At 33.7% G+C, this 19,450-nt stretch overlaps 10 protein-coding genes across 10 annotated transcripts; 5 read left to right on the plus strand and 5 right to left on the minus strand.

Moving 5' to 3' along the window:
- Window positions 1-310: 310 nt before the first annotated feature.
- On the plus strand, window positions 311-748 carry POP7 (ribonuclease P/MRP protein subunit POP7; the record flags this gene model as incomplete). The annotated part of the gene is made up of 1 exon (XM_003669438.1): window positions 311-748. The coding sequence occupies one exon, from the start codon at window positions 311-313 to the stop codon at window positions 746-748; it is 438 nt and encodes a 145-aa protein (XP_003669486.1).
- A 235-nt stretch (window positions 749-983) lies between these two features.
- Window positions 984-2,330, plus strand: TYR1 (prephenate dehydrogenase (NADP(+)); the record flags this gene model as incomplete). Its single annotated transcript, XM_003669439.1, has 1 exon — window positions 984-2,330. One exon carries the CDS (start codon window positions 984-986, stop codon window positions 2,328-2,330), a length of 1,347 nt encoding a protein of 448 aa, XP_003669487.1.
- Window positions 2,331-2,595: 265 nt separating this feature from the next.
- Window positions 2,596-3,465, minus strand: UBS1 (Ubs1p; the record flags this gene model as incomplete). Its single annotated transcript, XM_003669440.1, has 1 exon — window positions 2,596-3,465. The coding sequence occupies one exon, from the start codon at window positions 3,463-3,465 to the stop codon at window positions 2,596-2,598; it is 870 nt and encodes a 289-aa protein (XP_003669488.1).
- Window positions 3,466-3,983: 518 nt separating this feature from the next.
- NDAI0C05870 (uncharacterized protein) lies at window positions 3,984-5,261 on the plus strand (the record flags this gene model as incomplete). Its single annotated transcript, XM_003669441.1, has 1 exon — window positions 3,984-5,261. One exon carries the CDS (start codon window positions 3,984-3,986, stop codon window positions 5,259-5,261), a length of 1,278 nt encoding a protein of 425 aa, XP_003669489.1.
- Window positions 5,262-5,835: 574 nt separating this feature from the next.
- Window positions 5,836-8,376, plus strand: NDAI0C05880 (uncharacterized protein; the record flags this gene model as incomplete). The annotated part of the gene is made up of 1 exon (XM_003669442.1): window positions 5,836-8,376. One exon carries the CDS (start codon window positions 5,836-5,838, stop codon window positions 8,374-8,376), a length of 2,541 nt encoding a protein of 846 aa, XP_003669490.1.
- Window positions 8,377-8,741: 365 nt separating this feature from the next.
- DDI1 (Ddi1p) lies at window positions 8,742-10,130 on the plus strand (the record flags this gene model as incomplete). Its single annotated transcript, XM_003669443.1, has 1 exon — window positions 8,742-10,130. One exon carries the CDS (start codon window positions 8,742-8,744, stop codon window positions 10,128-10,130), a length of 1,389 nt encoding a protein of 462 aa, XP_003669491.1.
- A 124-nt stretch (window positions 10,131-10,254) lies between these two features.
- Window positions 10,255-12,735, minus strand: UBP5 (putative ubiquitin-specific protease UBP5; the record flags this gene model as incomplete). The annotated part of the gene is made up of 1 exon (XM_003669444.1): window positions 10,255-12,735. The coding sequence occupies one exon, from the start codon at window positions 12,733-12,735 to the stop codon at window positions 10,255-10,257; it is 2,481 nt and encodes an 826-aa protein (XP_003669492.1).
- A 514-nt stretch (window positions 12,736-13,249) lies between these two features.
- FTR1 (high-affinity iron permease FTR1) lies at window positions 13,250-14,476 on the minus strand (the record flags this gene model as incomplete). The annotated part of the gene is made up of 1 exon (XM_003669445.1): window positions 13,250-14,476. The coding sequence occupies one exon, from the start codon at window positions 14,474-14,476 to the stop codon at window positions 13,250-13,252; it is 1,227 nt and encodes a 408-aa protein (XP_003669493.1).
- Window positions 14,477-15,781: 1,305 nt separating this feature from the next.
- Window positions 15,782-16,801, minus strand: NDAI0C05920 (uncharacterized protein; the record flags this gene model as incomplete). The annotated part of the gene is made up of 1 exon (XM_003669446.1): window positions 15,782-16,801. The coding sequence occupies one exon, from the start codon at window positions 16,799-16,801 to the stop codon at window positions 15,782-15,784; it is 1,020 nt and encodes a 339-aa protein (XP_003669494.1).
- Window positions 16,802-17,746: 945 nt separating this feature from the next.
- PEA2 (Pea2p) lies at window positions 17,747-19,108 on the minus strand (the record flags this gene model as incomplete). The annotated part of the gene is made up of 1 exon (XM_003669447.1): window positions 17,747-19,108. The coding sequence occupies one exon, from the start codon at window positions 19,106-19,108 to the stop codon at window positions 17,747-17,749; it is 1,362 nt and encodes a 453-aa protein (XP_003669495.1).
- Window positions 19,109-19,450: the final 342 nt, after the last annotated feature.

Here is a 19,450-nt window from a genome sequence, read left to right on the forward strand (position 1 = left end):
CTATCGTTTTGGTGTTTCCTGCGTAGTTATAATGTATATTTTTGTGATCTACAAGGACTCTCTAAGAGAAGTCTAACTTAATCTTATTCATATAATATCAAAACTTAATAGCTTCTTCCAGCTGAGGTGTTCAAATTGCCTGTTTTGTTGTTCTTCTTCTTTTACACCTTTACTATTATTCTTCCTCATTAATCAGAGGCTTCGGGGTTAATAATTACAAATGCTTTAAGAGTAACTTTAACGTAAGAAGAAGAATAAATAATAATAATCGATGGATTGAATAAGTGATGGGGAATGAACAAAAGGGAGCATGCGCAAGATGGGTAATAATAAAGAGAATAAATATGGTAGCAAGTTAATAAGGAAAAGACCCACCATTAAGACTTTATCACATAAGACTATCAAAAGCACGATATATGTTAAATCTAGTTCTCCATATATAAGTGTAGTGAAACGAGTTCACAAGTTCATTGAACAACTGAATAAGACCGGTAGGTCACCGTATGTGAGACTCATGGGGATAGGTAAAGCTGTTGAGAAGACTTTATCTATAGCGTGTCATTTCCAAGAAGAGAAGGGAAGACGAGTAGACGTGAAAACAATAAGTGTGGATGTCATCGATGAATTACAATATCAAGAAGATCACGAAGAACAAGAAGAAGAAATAGAAAACGATGAAGATAGAGAAACTGTATTGAAGAAACGATCTGTTAGTGGTGTAGAAGTTAAGATATATTTAGCTAATTAGCCATTTATGTATGGATGTAGTTTATAGATCATTAAAGCATTCCCTTTGTATAGTAGTAGTGCTATTTTTGAAATATTTTTCATTGTTTAAAATACAATTTAGTGATTACGTTCGTAGAGATGACTCTAAGCAAGCTATACAAGAAGCAATTGCGAAACAGATATAACATAACAGGTTGGGAAAGCATTCAAGTATACGATCATTATCAACGTCGAATATATAAACCTGGGGCGTAATGGAAGAACAAATTAAGGAATGGAAAGCTACTAGAATAATTGGGATCATCGGTCTAGGTGATATGGGTTTACTATATGCCAATAAATTCTCAGAAGCTGGTTGGAATGTTGTATGTTGTGATAGAGAAGAATTCTATGAGGAATTGAAAGATAAATACAAAGATGCTAAATTTTCGATTGTTTTAAACGGTCATTATGTCTCTAGAGTCAGTGATTATGTGATCTATAGTGTTGAAGCGGCAAACCTAGACAAAATTGTGTCATTATATGGACCATCGACTAAAGTAAAAGCGATTGTTGGTGGTCAAACAAGTTGTAAAAGCCCTGAAATTGCAGCTTTTGAAAAATATTTGCCTCCAGATGTTGATATCATAACGGTTCATTCTTTACATGGCCCCAAAGTCAACACAGAGGGTCAACCGTTAGTAATAATCAACCATAGATGTTCTGATGATAAAAATTTACAGTTTATCGAGAGTATTGTATCTTGTTTGAAAAGTAAACATGTTTATTTAACGTTTGAAGAACACGATAGAATCACAGCTGATACTCAAGCTGTCACACATGCTGCATTTTTAAGTATGGGAGCTGCATGGGCTAAAGTTAAAGTTTATCCATGGACCCATGGTACAAATAAATGGTATGGTGGATTAGAGAATGTTAAAGTTAATATATCTTTACGAATTTATTCTAATAAATGGCATGTTTATGCTGGTTTAGCTATCACGAATCCTCATGCTCATCATCAAATTTTACAATATGCTACTAGTGCTACAGAATTATTCTCACTGTTTTTAGCTGGTAAGAGAGAAGAGGTGACAAAAAGATTATTAGAGGCAAAAAAATTCGTATTTGGTAACCATACGGGGTTATTATTACTGGATGATTTGATACTTGAACAGTATTCATTATCAAAGGGAATTTCTAATTCAGAGGGTTCAAACGACAATGAATCTAAAGATAAAACAAAGACTGTACCAAATTCACACCTATCATTACTGGCGATTGTAGATTCATGGTACCGTTTAGGTATAAATCCATATGATCACATGATTTGCTCTACTCCGTTATTTAGAATATTTTTAGGAGTTTCTGAATATCTATTCCTAGAACCGAATCTTTTAGAACAAACTATTGATGCAGCAATGAATGATCAATCGTTTAGAACGGATGATTTAGAATTCGTCATTGCTGCAAGGGAATGGAGTTCTATCGTTACTTTCCAAAGTTTTGATTTGTATGAAGAAAGGTTTGAACAAGTTCAAGAATTCTTCAAACCTATGTTTCCTGAAGCTAATAAGCTTGGTAATGAAATGATGAAAACTCTTTTAAGTCATTCAAAATAAATGAATAAATGAGGGAAAAGAAGCTTCTATATTTATATACAATATCTCTAGATTGTTTTATATTAGCCAGCTACACAGCACAAGAAAAAATACGAGAAAAAGTTATTAATGAAAAATGCAAATTTTTTTTTTAATTTTAGTTATAATATTATATAGGTTCTTTGGATAGTCCAAATAAAAGTCCATGTGGGAAAACATTTATGCTATTATGGGTTATGTATAAGATGATATGCCTTTTCTTCTTCTTTCGTGATATGCATGTTATCTAATGTTTGAATCTTTTCTTGTGTGGATAGTCGTTTTCGTTTTCGTTTTCGTTTTCGTTTTCGTTTTCGTTTTCGTTCTCATTTGGAATAGGTTTATCTGATTCAATGGAATACCTTCTTTTCATTGAGGATTTTGCAGGTATTGTTGTATCACAAGCAAGAACATATTCTGTTGTACATAAATCGTTTGCATTATGGTTTGATGGAGATAAATGACATGGATAATAATTTTCAAGTAGGAATGGTTGCCTTGCTTGTTCTTCTTCTTGCTGTTGAACAAAATGAATAGATCTTCTGGATGAATATGTATAGTTGCTGGCCATAATCGAATTATTTGTTCTTGAAATGGAGTCAGCAAACCCTTTCACTATTTCGTAATCACCTGGTTGAAGAGTCCCCAAAAGTTCAGGGAATTGCAGTTTAAAATCTCTATACATAATACGATTCCATGCATACATTAATCTATGTTGGTGGGATCGTGGTTGTTCATTTGAATTAGGTTCATGTTTGTAAAAAATATTCCATATTTTGTTGAGGAGATCATTGAATCCATAGTCCCTTAGTATATAATTAAGATGTGTCAATGATATATTTCTCTTCATGGGAAATACATTATTCGGCGTCATACATTTCATAATAATCATTGGATTTGTATCGTTATCATTCTCATCACCACCTATATAGAGTAATAGATATATTTCCGATGAGGTTACTGGATCTATGATAACTAAATGCCATAGATGTAAATTTGAATCCTGTGGTTTCAAATAATATAGCTGCTGATGTCTATCTGTCGCAGTTAAATTATTATTCAGACGCATAAACTGTTTCCAGTCTCTTAAAAGTCTTTTCGTTATGAAATGGCCCATTCGTTCTTGGTTGGTTTTTGTACTTGGTATTTTCTTCTTTTTTCTGGCTTTTTGGTATTTTGTTCTTTTGTTCTCAACCTTTCTTAGCAAAAACACCTCTTTTGAGTTAATATCCTCTATTTCGACGGGAAAAGTTCCTCTTTTGTCCTTAGTTTGACTTTCTTTTTGGCTTGTTATTATTGGTGCTGTTTATATATTCTTGGTAGTAATAACTCTATAAAAAAAGACTACTCTATAGAAAGAAGGTTTTCTTTATTTTATACTTTTAATATTTTAGACCTAAGGCCTATTGTATAGGGTTGAGTTGGAATTAACATTAAACCCTATTTGATGAACCCTAAAAATGGGAAAAGTAAACAAACAAAATTATTAGTTAAAGAACTTCAACTGACCAAATATACATATATACATATAAATTTAGTCTAAATATGTAAAAGAAAAGACCATAGGGGAAAAAGTTCTTCTTCTCGACCAATAATGGAAACGATATCTAAACTTGGTCAAACATAATTGGAAATATGCCAACTCGAGATATCCTAGAACTCTCTAATCATTTCTTATCAGAAGAACCAAAGTCTCTTATAGAAGAACTACAAATTTTTAACAATAATGAGGGTCACGATATTATCTCCGATGAGGTAGAATTCCTTGAGAAAAACATATTGTCATCATTTGAAAAATCTACTTCACATCAAGATGGAATACCCGTAGATATTGACACCAAATCGGAATTTTCATCTTCGTCCATCATAGATAAACAAGAAAAGAAAAATATTAAAGAGTCAACGAAAAGAGAAAGGAAACTTGCCATTTTGAACTATATTTTTCATTCTATGATTGGTAAAGATAAACTGGCGAAAATAATTATCCATTTATTATCGTTAATTGACATTTTAACTATTAAGAAGTTGTTACCATGGATAAATACTAGCTTATTCCCATTCAATGTCAAGATTCCTATATTACAACTTGAAAGGCAAAGACGATTAATTGCCGGATTGTTACGCAATTCACATAATAAAATATCGTCAATTGTGCCTGTTTTATCGACATTTAGGTACATTCTCCGATTAGGCCATTCCATTCCAAACTCAATAAAGTTGATGGAAATAATAAAAAGAGTAACAAACAAGTCACAAAATGATCGAAAATTTAAACAACTTTTGCAAAATACTTTTTTTCTTCGTGGACTAATTGACGCATACTTTACAATCTTCGATGAACTGATTTTGCTATTTGATAAATTCAAGGTATTAAGATCGCTAAGAAAGCTATTTCCAAGATACAAATTGATAATTGGATTTTTAAGGCTGAATCATACTATTGCTTGGCAATTAGACATTATTTATAATCTCGTCCATTCAATAACCCAATTACAAAGGATAAAAAGAAACCTGTTTATATTAGACCTCGAATCTACTATTAGGAAAGCAATAATAAAGGATTCGCTCCAAAATGGAGTTGATACTGTAATTAAAAATATTCTGTCACAATTATTGCTTGATCTTGATAATACTGGCAGTAATGGTAAAAATAGTATGGTGAAAAGACTAATGAAAGGTAAACGTTTAATCTACATGGAGTTATTAAGATTATTTTTGGACGGTTGTGCAAATACTATACATATACTAGCACTCACTAATTCAAAGTCAATACGGCATTCTGTGCCTTATAACCTGCTATCGTTAACGTCTGGCATAGTAGGCCTTCTTAAGTTATTTGGTAACGTCAGTGAAAGAATGAGTTTCTCATCACCAGAGTCATCACATCAAGCTGTAGAAGAGATTACAAAGTAAAAAGGTCTTCATTCGTTTACAACGACGTTTCAGTGAAATCTAATCAAAAATGGGAACAATATATTTAATCGGTTTTCGCCACTTTTTGACGAGAATCTTCTGGTGTTGTATTGTTGAGTTGAGTTAGTCTAATAGCATTTATGTAATGATAAACCTGCACTATTTATACAATCAAAAACTTTAATAACCTCTTTCTGTTTGTATGTTCTCTTTTTGGTGTCTGCTTATATATGTATGGGTTTTATGGAATTAGCCGCCGAAAATGAACAAATATTTAAATCTTAGGTCTTAAAAGCTAAGCAAAAAATACAACCCTATATACCCCTTCCAACCCAGTTAACCCTGACGCGTAAAGAAATATTAAATGGAAAAATTTCGCGTTTTGATAATTTTAATAAAAATAAAACTTGTAAATAAACATACGCATTTTAAGATATCAGTGTTTGTGCAGGGAAATAAATTAAGATACTAAGCAATTATCTGACCAGGAATGGCCATCAATTGTTCAATTCTATATTATACTTTTGCCCTTATCCATTATATCAACCATTGTTGTTATTTTTAAACAGATCTGATGGAATTCAACATGAATGATGGGGAGCAATTACCAACCACACCAATCAGACAAGTCTCTGATATTTCCCAAATTGCACATGGTGAAAAGAGGTCACTTGAAGACAATCAGTTAGATGGCAATTCTTCAGAACTTATAGTCCATTTACATGGCTTACCATCTCGGAGAAAAAGCATCCGCTTACCTGAACTAGAAGAGGCAAATGCCGTATCACCATCTATAAATAAAGATAATAGATCACACGAGAATGGTAACAATAGTATAGTCGATGTGTCCGAAGATATGTCCTTAGACTTCAACAGAGGAACGAATGACGATAAAACATCACCAACAAAATCAACTTTAGAAAATCTTGACATAAATAAACTATTTGCCTCTTCAAATAACGCTAGTAATAATCATAATGATAATGATCAAAATACCAATGGTGATAAGATATCAGAATCCAAACTTTTAAACCATTCTCCAATTAAATTAGAATTAAGCTCTCCAATGAAACAAATGGACCAAGCAGAAAACGCAGATGAGAATGAAACTGCTAATGATAATAGTCATGTTAGAAAGAAATTGAAATTAGATAGAGAATCAGTTCCAAACCTAACACAACAATTAAATAATAATGAGATGGAAATGGGTGGGACATCACCAAGCCCCATTGAAATGATTGATATGCAAATAAGCCCCATTAAATCATCGTTATCTCCTATACAGAGGACTCCACCACATCGTAGTAATGATGAACCACAACGAGATGATGAGAATAACAATGCCGCCGATAATAATAACACTACTAATAACCATATATCTAGTGCACATCAACTTACTCCACTTTACGATATTGATAACCATAGGGAGGATGGAGGAACCAAAGAGCAGGGGCTTGGAAATGATGACGTTGAAGATGAAAATGAAGATGAAGATTTAGATAATTATGAATTCAAAGATTTAAAAAAAAGAAATGGAACATTAGCTAACGAAAATTATCAAATCAATAAAAGATTAAATCAAACAGTATCACGATTAGAAAATATTAGATATAAATATCTAGAAGTAAAAAAAGATTATTCTTATGTTATGGAAGTATTTGATGAAAAGACAAAAGATTTGAAAGAACAAATTAATCAATTATCGATGGAACGTGATGACTTAAGTACAAGAAGAGAAAATTTGAAAACAAAGTTGAAAAGTTGCAAAGATGAATTATTAATGTTAAATCAAAATCAAACTATTTTACAAAATAAATATGATACTGTGGTTAATGAATGTGATATTTGGAAGAATAATTATCAAACTTTGGAATTAGAGTCCACGAAGTTGAAAGATGAGCTCAAATTAAAGGATACTGAATTGAATTCTATTAGTTCTCAATTAAATGAAATAGACAGACATATGTCAGAATTGGGAGATGAAAATGTAAGACTTAAAAATGAAAATGAATCACTGAATTCTAATTTGAAAATCATCGAAGAAAAATTACATTCAAAAAAATCAGAAGTGGATCAATTGAATAAAACAATAGAAGAGTCATTAGAAACACAAAGGATTAATGAAACAAGCAAAAACCTCAAAGAGGAATATGAGACTTTATTGCTTGAGAAGGAAGAGCTAGAAAAGAAAACTAACGAACAAATTGAAGAACATAATAGAACCATATTTGAACTTCGAAACGATATAACGGCAAAGGAGAACGAATTTAAAGATTTACAGGATACGAAGAACGAGATACAAGAACAATTAGAAACAAAGACAAAAGAACTAGAGGAACTGAAAATTCAGTACGAAGATGTTAATGATGATGCAAACATTAAAGGTGCAGAAGTTTCTGAATTGTGCGAAGATCTTAAAGAATTAAAGGAATCTAAGACATACTTAGAAGGAACCATTTCTAAATTAGAAACTGTCGTTGATGAGTGGAAAACAAAATATGAAACTCAAACTACAGAACTAAAAAAAGTTACAGTGGAATTGGAAAGTCTACAATTAAGAAATAGTGACATTGAAGCCGAGCATCTCAAAGAATTAGAGCATCTTCATGTTAACATGAGTTCTCTACAAGAAATGTTGAAGGATCACTCTACCACCATAACAGAATTACAAGAAGAAAATGAGAATCTGAAAAAGATGTTAAAAGATAGTAAAACTTTGTTCCATGAAAATAAAGAAGAAAATGGAGAAGGAGAAGGTGAAGCTCCCGAAAATAATGATGAAAACAACATAGACAAAAGGGAAATTGAGTCGCTCAAAAAGGAAGTAGAAGAATGGAAGGAAAAATACAATACACATGAGAAGGATACCAACAAACGTTTAAAGCTTTTAGCAGAAGATCTGTATATTCAATATTCATCAAAACATGAGCAAAAAGTGAAACTGTTGAAAAAAGGTTATGAGAATAAATACCAAGGAGAATTGTCACGTCTGAATCTACAAAATTCAGGCTTAATTGAAGAGCTTGAGCAATTAAACAAACAATTAACAGCAGAGCGCAAGGAAAAACAAGACTTAATAAAGATGTTGGATGATAAAAGTAAATTGATAGATTGAAACAAATATAGCGTTCCTTGTGTTCCGTTCTATGATTATTTAAATAGAAGCTACTTATTCAAATGCATAACATACCCTTCATACTCCAACATAATGGAACTTCTTCTATAGATAATTTATTGAGAAAGTACTCTTTTTTTCTGTCACTTTCTCCATTTGCCAAGTTTTCTGTCGCAGTTTCCGCTATTATGGAAATTTGAGTGGCAATTTATAAGGAAGGAGTTTTATATTTACTAGTACAGATCTCAAATTTAACACATAGACAACAACTTTTTTTAACCATCCTCCAAGAGATCAGCATCTGTTAATTTAGAACCATTACCACCCAACTATATAGCTTTGCTTTAACAATAACAATAATAATCATGGATTTAACGATTTCCAATGAAGTGAACGGAGAAGTATACGGACCCATAGAGATCAACGAAGATATGAGTATTCGCGATCTAAAAGCCTTACTAGAGATAGATTGCCATTTTGATGCAAACAGACATGATTTGTATTGTAATGCAACACTTCTAGATATTGAAACTACCAAAACTTTGAAAGAATTAGGCTTGAAAAAAGATGATTTATTGCTTATTAGGTCCAAAATTGGAAATGGTGGAGCACAACAACCAACAGCAATGTCCGATGAACAGTTAGTTGAACAATTCAGACAAGAATTACAAAATAATGTCACGTTAAGAAACCAACTAAGTTTTCAAATTCCTGGGCTAGATCAGTTGGTGGAAAACAAACAATTATTCCATGAGACTATGGGTCCTCCTATTTTAGAAAAAGTTCATGGCGGATCTCGACCAACAAACCCATTTGGTATACCTCAGGCTGAATATGCTAAATTAATGAGCAATCCAGATGATCCAGAAAATCAAAAACGTATTACTGAGTTGATTGATCAACAAGCGATCAATGAACAATTACAAAACGCCTTAGAGTACACACCTGAAGTATTCTTCCAAGTTCCTATGCTATATGTGAATTTAGAAGTTAATGGTTACCCAGTTAAGGCATTTGTAGATTCAGGTGCACAATCTACTATTATGTCAGTAAAATTGGCAGAAAAAACTGGGTTAACTAGATTAATCGATAAAAGATATGCGGGTGAAGCTCGTGGGGTTGGCACAGGAAAATTCCTTGGTAGAATTCATCAAGCGCAAGTTAAAATAGAAACACAGTTTGTTCCATGTACGTTCAGTGTCATAGATATAGATATCGATATTCTTTTAGGGTTGGATATGTTGAGAAGACATAGAGGATGTATCGATCTAGAGAAGAACGTTTTAAGATTTGCAGGAATTGAAACTCCATTTCTGAGTGAGTCTGAAATTCCAAAGAATCCAATTTTTGATCAGGAAAAGGGAACAATAACAGCGGCTCCAGAATCAGCACCAAGTAACAAGAAGTCCCCTGAAGTGCCGGTTCCAACTACTGGAAGTTATAACAGTGGCGTGCAGATGCCTAAGACAGCCACTACCGGTAAAACAGAAATAACTAAAAACCTCCCACCACCAACAACTACTTCATCTATACCGGCTGCAGCTCCTGGCGCTGTTCCTTCTTCAGTACCTAAAACTGCAGCTCCGACGGCCACCAACCCTGCACCAACTGCCACTGCTACAGCCCAAAGAAGTTACCCAGAAAACACTATCAAACAATTAATGGATTTAGGATTCCCAAGAAACCAAGTTATTACTGCGCTGAATAGAACAGGTGGTAATGCAGAATATGCAGCCGCTTTATTATTCCAATAAATCATTCCCAACGAAGACCATAGATAATATAATTTTTGTCTACGTATATAGTTCATGTGACAATTATTTGAATATATAAATAAAACTTTTTATTATTAAGAAATGGTATTTTTTTAGTTATTTTTTACTCGTAAATACGTTGATAAAATAATAAATATGCATCAGGCGTGAGGAACTCTGTACCAAATTTAACTGGTCTATACGACGCATCATCAAATCGAAACCAACCACGATATAAACCTTTATCAACATATGCAGTATAATGACCGCTCCCCAAGTTTCCGGAATGGCATGAGACAGCATTCAATTTATATTTGAATGGTGGTGTTTGTCCTCTTGACGGCGGCGGTTCATTGAAATTTGGTGGCAACTTCCCATCATAATCATTAACCCATAACGATGTTAGATCTAATTGATATGGGTATTGGACGAATATATTATTCTTATTCATAAAATTATCGAATCGTTTGAAATGAATGATCAAATTTTTAGGTAATCTAGTAATTTTCAACTGTTTGGTTGATATTTGTTTCCTTCGACATTTCGGACAAAACCATTTCTCATCATTATCTAACCTTTCACATTTAGTAAATTCTTTGAAACAATCCAATATGTTGCAAGTTTGGCCATTGGAGAAAACCATTGATGGTACTGGAATTGATAACAAGGAAAACGGTTGGTACGTCGTCGATGTATGTTGACAAATAAGACATTGTAATCTTGAAGCGTATTGTCCTTGAAACAGATTTATTATGGGACTAAAATTAGTTGTGAGAAATGACTCCCACTCAATTTCTGAGGCTATTCTCATTGATAAACTTTCTCTCAATTCTGCTTCATTTGCGCTTAATTCCTTGGGCCTTGGATTCCCACTACATTGATTTAAATCTTCATGCAATCCATCTAATAAAAATTCACAAAATTCTTGACAATCTTGTTCTGTTGACTCAGCATATATACTGTTCATCATACCGCATGCATTTTTGAACTCTAAAGGTGCTACTGGATGTAGAAAATTCGGATTATAAGGTTGGAATGCACTTTTCTTATACATTGTTTGAATCAAATTTGCAAAATTTTTCGAGAGAAACCCCTTCGATCCCAATTTATTCTCAACATTAATTTGAGTTAAGAATGCATTCGTCAAATATAACTTTGTTAAGTCATGCGTACTTAATAAGCACTGGATTACACAGTTCATATAGCATGAATTTTTCACGTTTTCTAATCCTGTTGTAAAGTCTAAATCAAGCTTAGGTACTATTTGCTGGGGATTGGCCGTAGGTGGCAAAAGAGGTAGTTTGGGTCCTGAGTTTACTGATGGATTGTATTTCGGGATTTCATACATTTGTGGTATTGGATTTTTAAAACCCATTGGAACGTTCTGCGTGTTGTTTGATTCAGTATCTAATGGAGCTCTATGGATTAGGTTTGGTATCACCTGATGATTATATAGGGCTTGAGGTTGTTCATTTTTCATTAAACATATGGTAGATTTCGAATGTGATGGTGGTATAAAATTAGGTATTACCGTTTGGACGCTGGCTGGTACTATTGGATTACATGTTTTCGATCCTTCATTCAAAGAGTTATCCGATAACGCTACATGCTTATATATGCTGGAATCTTTGGATCTCTTAAATAAATTTTGATTATACTGATTTGCAGTTTTACCTGTTAAATTTGTTTTACATTCATAAGAGTGTTGAACCCAACTTGTTATACCCCCTTTTAGGATAAATATGGATGGGCATATCTGGTCTATGTTTCTCTTTGATGCAGCAATTGTGAGGATATTAAACAATGAAATCACTTGTGTATAATAATATGTAGTGTCGTTATCATCTTTCGTATACAGAACGATATATCTAAATTGATTTCTTTTCTTAAAATAATTTCGTTCTTGAAATGTAGACGTTAAGAGAGAAGTTTGTTCAATTTGAAGGTCAGTAAATGTACTTTTAAATGACAACGGTCCAATTGGAAGGATAATTGGAGCATCAATATGTAATGTGTCGAATTCTTTCCTTGTTCGGACATCAATTAATAACAGATTTCTTTTATGTGATGAAAGTAAATCATGGAGTTTCTCAGGTAATATAAATGAGTCTGATAAATTTGTCACTTGATGGATAGTTTTAGATTTGGGGAACTTGTTCTCCAATTCGTAAGCTGTTGAAAATTTGGCTAAGAACGTTTCAATTTCTTGGATTCTACGATCTTCTTGAACTGTTTTCTTTAAAGTGGAGTATATTTGAAGAAGTCTAGTACTGTGATCGCTTGATGGACTATTGAGACTTATTCTGAATTCATTAGTTATAGGGATTCGTTTAAAGATTAACTGGTATAAGATATTGAAATACAGATAAGCAGATTCGCTCGTACGATAAACGTCATGAAATTGGTATTCATCCTTAGTTTTGAAATTATCTAACTTCTCACATTCGAGTCGATAATTTTGTAATAGTTCCACACCTTCCTGTAGCATCACATCTAACGTTGCATTTAAGTCATCATCCTTTACAAATTTACTAACGAGTTCATTTAATCTTTTAATATTCGGATTGGAGTCAGTAGGATTCTTCGCATTACTACTGTTTAGCATCACTGATGATTATGGCCTTGAGTTAATAGAGTTGGAAGAATAGCGTCTCCTTTATTTGTAAATTGTAGACAGTGTATTTTCTAAACTGGTCATAGCACTTTTCGACTAGAAAGAAATAGCTCGTGAGAAGTATAAATATATCTGATATATATCAACTAATACACAAGCTTTTGTTGTAGTTTCTAGAGTAGATAAGATCAGATCAACTCATTTATAGTTTATCCTTCTCCATCGAGAATTACGTATCTTACCTTATAGTTTCTATGACGTTACTTCGAGAATATTGCGTATAGTAAAAGATAGAAGGCGAAGGCGAAGGCGAAGGCGTGGCTGTTCCTTATTATATTTATTATAAAGTGTGTCGCAATGATGTGTCATAAATTAATTAATTATAAATCCGTTCGATAAATAGTGCTTTTTTACTGGGGATATTACAAACAATTTTCTATCCTAAATACACAAATATGATCTTAATTATGATTATCTATACAGGTAATAGCGGTTTTCACCGAGTCTAGGGAGTTTGAGTCCTTGTGGTCACGAGATCGGTCGTTTGCTCGTTGGGCTCTTTTAATGTCTTAGGGTCAAGACTGGTATTTTCTGATGTTCCATCATGGTGCCTGGTTTCTACCACTCCACCATCTTCTGTGAATTGAATCTTTTCCATCTTTAGGAATAATTCCTCTTCTTGTTCTTTTGTCAATTCATCTTCTTTTGTTTTGATCCAATAACCAGGACTCAATTCTCTTAACTTGAGCGTTTTAAAGAATGGTAAATGACCTCTTTTTTCTTCATATATCATCAAAGCTAAGAAGATCATCAAAGTAATCCAATAAACGTTATAACATAAGACTGAAGATAAATAACCGGTATTTTGCCATCCTAAAAGAGCATTGAAAATATCCCAACCATTATCTAATTCTGGATTACAACAATTAACATGATAAACAGCTTTCTTAATATTATAAGAACCATTACCATCACCACTTTCAGAAGCATCACCACCTGTTTTTTTATTAAATCTATAGTTTTCAAAATACCAAGCACCTCTAGAAAATAGACCAGCAGAAATCAAATAAAGAATGGAGGTAGATATCACTAAGAAAATTTGCATAGAAGAGCGTGACGCACCATAGTATAATAAGACACCAACTGCACCACCTGCAATCAACCCGACAAAAACAGGTAATGGGTAGGCTGACGCATGAGACCCTTGAGTGGTAATACCTGCGCCAGCAACAAATACGACTGCTTCTAAACCTTCTCTTAACACTGTAATAAATGGTAAGATAAACATTGCATACCTTCTACTCAAATAGGTAATCTTAAAGAAATCTCTTTTCCTTTTTGGTACTTCAATTAATGAAAGAGCAATCTTAACTCTCCATTTACCTTTCATTTTATTTAGTCTTAACATTGGTATACCCATTAATGAAATCATCACAGTGGCAATCATACAAAATATCCCTTCCCAGAGATCTTCTGCAGAGCCAAAGATATCTTTTTGTAAAGAATAATATGCACCAATGAACCCAGCACCGATACCTAAACAAATGAAAAACCCAAGGAACACACCAATCCAAACTTGTCTTTTCAATCTTTTGTATAATTTGACATCTTTATCACCAACTGCTTGGTTTAAAAATGACAGTAAGACAGAAACAATAATCACTGCTTCTAAACATTCTCTAAACACAACGAAAAACACTGCAACGTTGAAAACTTTATTCTTCGAACCCATCCTTTTTTTAAAATTTTGTTAGTAACCCACTTCAAATGTGCTTTTCCATATATAAATATGTATTATATGAGTAAGAAACAGATAAGAAGATTAAAGATAGTTATAAGGGAAATTTGCTCTCAAACTTGCACAAAGAGAGATTTTTTAAATTGCTCTTGTTTATATAACTGACTGATGCAGAAGGAACAGCCTTACGATAAATATAACCAGATAGCCAGTTGTTGACCCCTTCCCGGAGTTATTAACTACACGAGATTGAATACACAGAGATCAATGGCTATAACTGAGACACCAAAGAGGTATCTTTACCGATATAAATTGTAATAGATTGAACGAAATTATAAGACTTGCACCCTTAAAAATGAAAAGCTATATTCAACAATCATACATACGGACGAACCTGCGAGCTGAAATTACAGTGCAACTGATACAGACATATGCAATAAATCTAAAAACAAACAAACAACGGCCTCCAAGCGGTCACATAATACGTACAGGAAAGAGTTGATATGAAGGATTTAGATTCTTGCAATGAGGGTTGCGGTGTCCATTTCCTGTGAGGTTAACCTCACTTAAGTGTTTTTTTGCACCCGATTTCAGTTCCTTCCATTGGATGATCGTTCAAATGTGCAGTGAAGTACAAACTCCGGGAAGTAACTGAAAGTAAATTGTCTGATGATGAAGCCGCGCGCTGTTTAGTACTTTTTAAGGTGCACTTGGGGCCAGATATGGGAGAGGTAGAAAATATTTTCCACCCCCCCAAGAAGTAGTCCTACCTCCCCGTTTCAAAGCCCGGATGAATGGTAGCTACCCCCCTTCCCACCCCTACCCCCATTTATAGAAATTGAATATATCATAATATGGTCTCTTTTACCTCAATTACTAATCATCATAAAAATATTTTGGGTATTTATCTGTACCCCCAATTCTATTCCCAAATTTTCTGTTCTACCCCCTGCTGGACCCCATTTGGGGGCCTTCTAGCCTGGCCTCTACCCCAAAAGTTTTTAATCCAACCCGGCCCCCTACCCAACCGCTCCCATGTCCGATGCGAGGTATAGTTTACGTACATTGAAAAGAACTCCTTTCGATTTTATTTTTCCTAGCCAAAAATACGCCCGACGTGCCAAAAAAAGGGCAGTTTAAGTGCTTTGCAATTGGGCCTATTTATGTATGGTAATTACGTAGTACTGTTCTACAAACGAAGGTATTATATTTGTTTATTCTATATTTTGCCCAATAAAGTCATATAAAGTCTATAGAGTGACAAATGTTCATATTTATTAGTCTTCCGATAGACAATGTTCAAAAAAATTCTTTAATCTTGTCATTGACCCAATCCCAAAGTTTCAAATCTGAACCATTAGTCAACCCGACCTTTACATCTTCTCTTGGGTCACGAAGTCCCCCGAATGGAACCACATACGCACCTTGATCCTTAGTAGTCAATTTTGGGGACATCGCAGCATACAATTCGGAGTACGCACCGTAGATACTGTCCCAGAATAAACTTCTCCCAACAACGCTTCTTAACCAACCATTCCAATCTCTTTGTAAATCAGTTCTTAGATTCCCTGGATAACAAGAAACAGAAACACATCCTACCTCCTCAACTTTCTCTTTATTCTTACTTGCCCAAGCTTTAGCTTGCATAATGTTTGCGGCTTTAGATTGTCCATATAAAGTAGAAGCTGATGGTCTTTCTTTCACACTACAATTCTCAAAAACTGGATCTTCCCAATTAATCCCATATTCTTTAAACCCTAACAAATGAGCCCCAGAACTAACCCAAACTATCCTTTTCAAATCATCATCCTTTTTCAAAAAAATAGGATCTAAGAAATGTTGTAACAATTGTGATCCCATCACATTGACTTGAAACATAGCTTCATACCCTTGTTTCGAAGTAGCTGTATTGACTGAAGCCATCAACCCCGCATTATGAATGATTAAATTCAATGGCTTATCACCAATAATATCCTTAATCTTAGATCCAGCTGGTTTCACAGTGGTCAAATCTAAATAATCACATCCACCAATAACAGTGATGGATCCCTTAGAAGTGGGGAATTCAGCAATGGTTTCATCACGTGCGGCGTCACCTTTGGATTTTGTTCTCACCACTGATAAAACGTTACAATTCTTGGAATATAAGAGTTTCATTACCTGTAGCCCGATACCTGTATTGGAACCTGTCACGATGGCAGTCTTATCTGTTAAGTCTGGATAGTCTTGTGGTAAGAATGTAGGTTTATTTGGTCTGAATCCGTAGTAGAGTTCGTAAAGAATATTAAATTTACTGTATGGCGGAGCTGGTTCTGTCATGTTTTTCTAGCTAGTGAGGTTTTATTTTTAGTTGATTAGTTGTGAAGTTTTTAGTAAATGGAAATTTGAATAGTAATAAAATTGTGTTATGAGTTTCATAGGTTGCTTATATAATGAAGAGTTCTTGGCATCTGTGTGTTGCAACTTTTCATAATTTTTCACTTTAAAGGGTAGCCAGCCTCTCTGGGTTTAATTGCAGATCCCTGTAATTTTTTTTCATAATTACCGTGGGAAGAAAAAGATAGATAGATAGAAAGAGAGAGAAAGGAAGGAAGGAAGGAAGTAAATACAGACGACGGTTGGACAGATAACCAGAATTTGAAAGAACAATAGATTAGTTTCCGTGCATCATAAGCCCCTTTGCATTCCCAAAAATAATAGATGTAATCAGACATGGGGGGGGTAGAAAGTATATCTTCCCCCCAAAAAGTAGTCCTACCCCCGCCCGCAAATCCCGGATGAATGAAAGCTAGCCCCCTTTCCACCCCCACCCAAAATAAAAATTTCAACCCTACTCCTGCCCCCATTTATTGAAACTGAATATATCATAATATGGTCTCTTTTACCTTAATTACCAGTCATCATAGAAATATTTTGGGTATTTATCTGTACCCCTAATTCTATCCCCCAAATTTTCTGTTCTACCCCATGCTGGACCCCAAATGGGGGCTTTTTAGCCCGGCTTCTACCCCCAAATTTTAATTCAACCCAACCCCTTACCCCCCCCCACCGTCTGCTTGGGGGATTAAGGGCTATTTTTTATTTTTTTATTTATTTATAATCAATACACATTCTTTAAGAGGAAATGATGACCATCATGCTACTCGTTCTGGTTTGTTTGATTTCTGACTCTCTTTATTTCTCATGTTATCATCGTATTGGTAGTAAAAACTTAGTTACAAAAACATATATAATCACGATAAATAAAATATTTTCCTTGGAAGTCTAACGTCGCAAAGATTCCAAATCCTTTTCAAGCTTCACCCTTAGTTGTCGCTCTTCATTCAGTTCCTTTTCGTATTTCCTCTGTGTTTCATTAAGCATTCTCTTAAATTCATTTCTCATAATCGATATAGAATGAGATCCATTCGCACTTGTTATACTTACTGGTGAAAGAGGGCCCCATAATTCAGGTGATAGAAGTGGCGACTTTAATGAATCAATATTTATTTCCAATTGTTGCGCCTGCACTTGTGAATCATGAAATGAACCGTCGTTGCTATTATTATGACTTTGTTCTTTCAATTCCTCTTTCTCCTTCTCCGCTTCATGTAATTTATTTTCAGTCTTGGATAATACTAAATGCGAATTCAACAATTTATCCTGTAATTCTCTATTTGTACGTGTCAATTTTTCAATGTCTTGCACATAACCAGCACGATCATGTTCAAATTGTTTAGTTAGAAAATTATGTGCTAATTGTAAATCTTTAAAAGCTGTTTCTATTTCAGTCAATTTCTCACTACGAACCATTGTGCTACTTCCATTTTCGTCAGCATTCTCATTATTATCACCATAACTATCATAATTGTTGCCGTTATTGTTATTAATTTTCTTATTTAAATCCTCGGAAGTGCTCCTACCAACTTGATTTGCTAGGTTTCTATCTTCCTTCGAATCAGTGTTATTATTATCCGATGAAAAATCTCGTTTTCTTGCTTCTAATATACTATCAATACCATTCTTCAAAAACTCAATTGGATTGTCCAACTTTGTTGGTTTTATATCAATACCATTTTGAATAGCACTGGATAATAAATATGAGGTGACTTCTTCCAAACCTTCATCATTTTCTGATAAATCTCTTACCTTATGGCTCTTAACAAATTCACTCAATATCTTATTCGACATTGATAAATCCACCACTTCAGTGGCATTCCCCATTTGTAAAATATCCAAGACACAATCATACCATTCTTCAGAATAAGGCTTCAAAGTCAAGAAATCCTCTAATTTAATATTCTTCGAAAAATGACTGTTATTTTCATCTTGACCTTTGCATTTCTTCTTCTTCTTGTTATGTTCCGATTGTATCCAAAATAATACATATTCACTTAATAATTTCTTCTCAAAATCAATCTCATGTCTAGAATCACCTTTCCTATACACTAAATAATCTGAGTAATCAACATTAGTTAAAGGTCTTGAATGGTAGTTTAAAGTAGAGGGTGTGTTCAAATATTGGATTAACTCATCATGGTTCAACGGGTATTCGTCATATCTTTCTTCAGAAAAGAGTACCGGGTTAACTTTTCTCAATAAATTCAAACTTGGTAAGTTGTTTTTCAGGTCTTCACTAACATTCATTTTTTCCTTCGACTTTATAAATTTTGTTTTTCCACACTGAGAGAATATATAATTTGGGTATTTCGATGCTTAACCTCTTTCTACTTCAAAAAATACAAATACTCTCTCTTCAAAAAACCTCAAATAATAAACATCATCTTCAACTTCAACTTCAATGAGCATTGTTTGGTTACGCGCTTATTCTTATTTTATTGACTTGAAAAATTTTCGAAGTGTAAAAGAAAATAAACAAACAAGAAAATACTATTAGAAAGCAATGAGAGAAATGAGGGAAGCATCATCACTGGCCCTACTATATACGGGAAGTCAATATATTGGAACACAAAATAATTGTGAATAATA

The sequence above is a fragment of the Naumovozyma dairenensis genome, chromosome 3, assembly GCF_000227115.2.
Source record: "Naumovozyma dairenensis CBS 421 chromosome 3, complete genome".
In the NCBI taxonomy this organism is placed as follows: Eukaryota; Fungi; Ascomycota; class Saccharomycetes; order Saccharomycetales; family Saccharomycetaceae; genus Naumovozyma; species Naumovozyma dairenensis.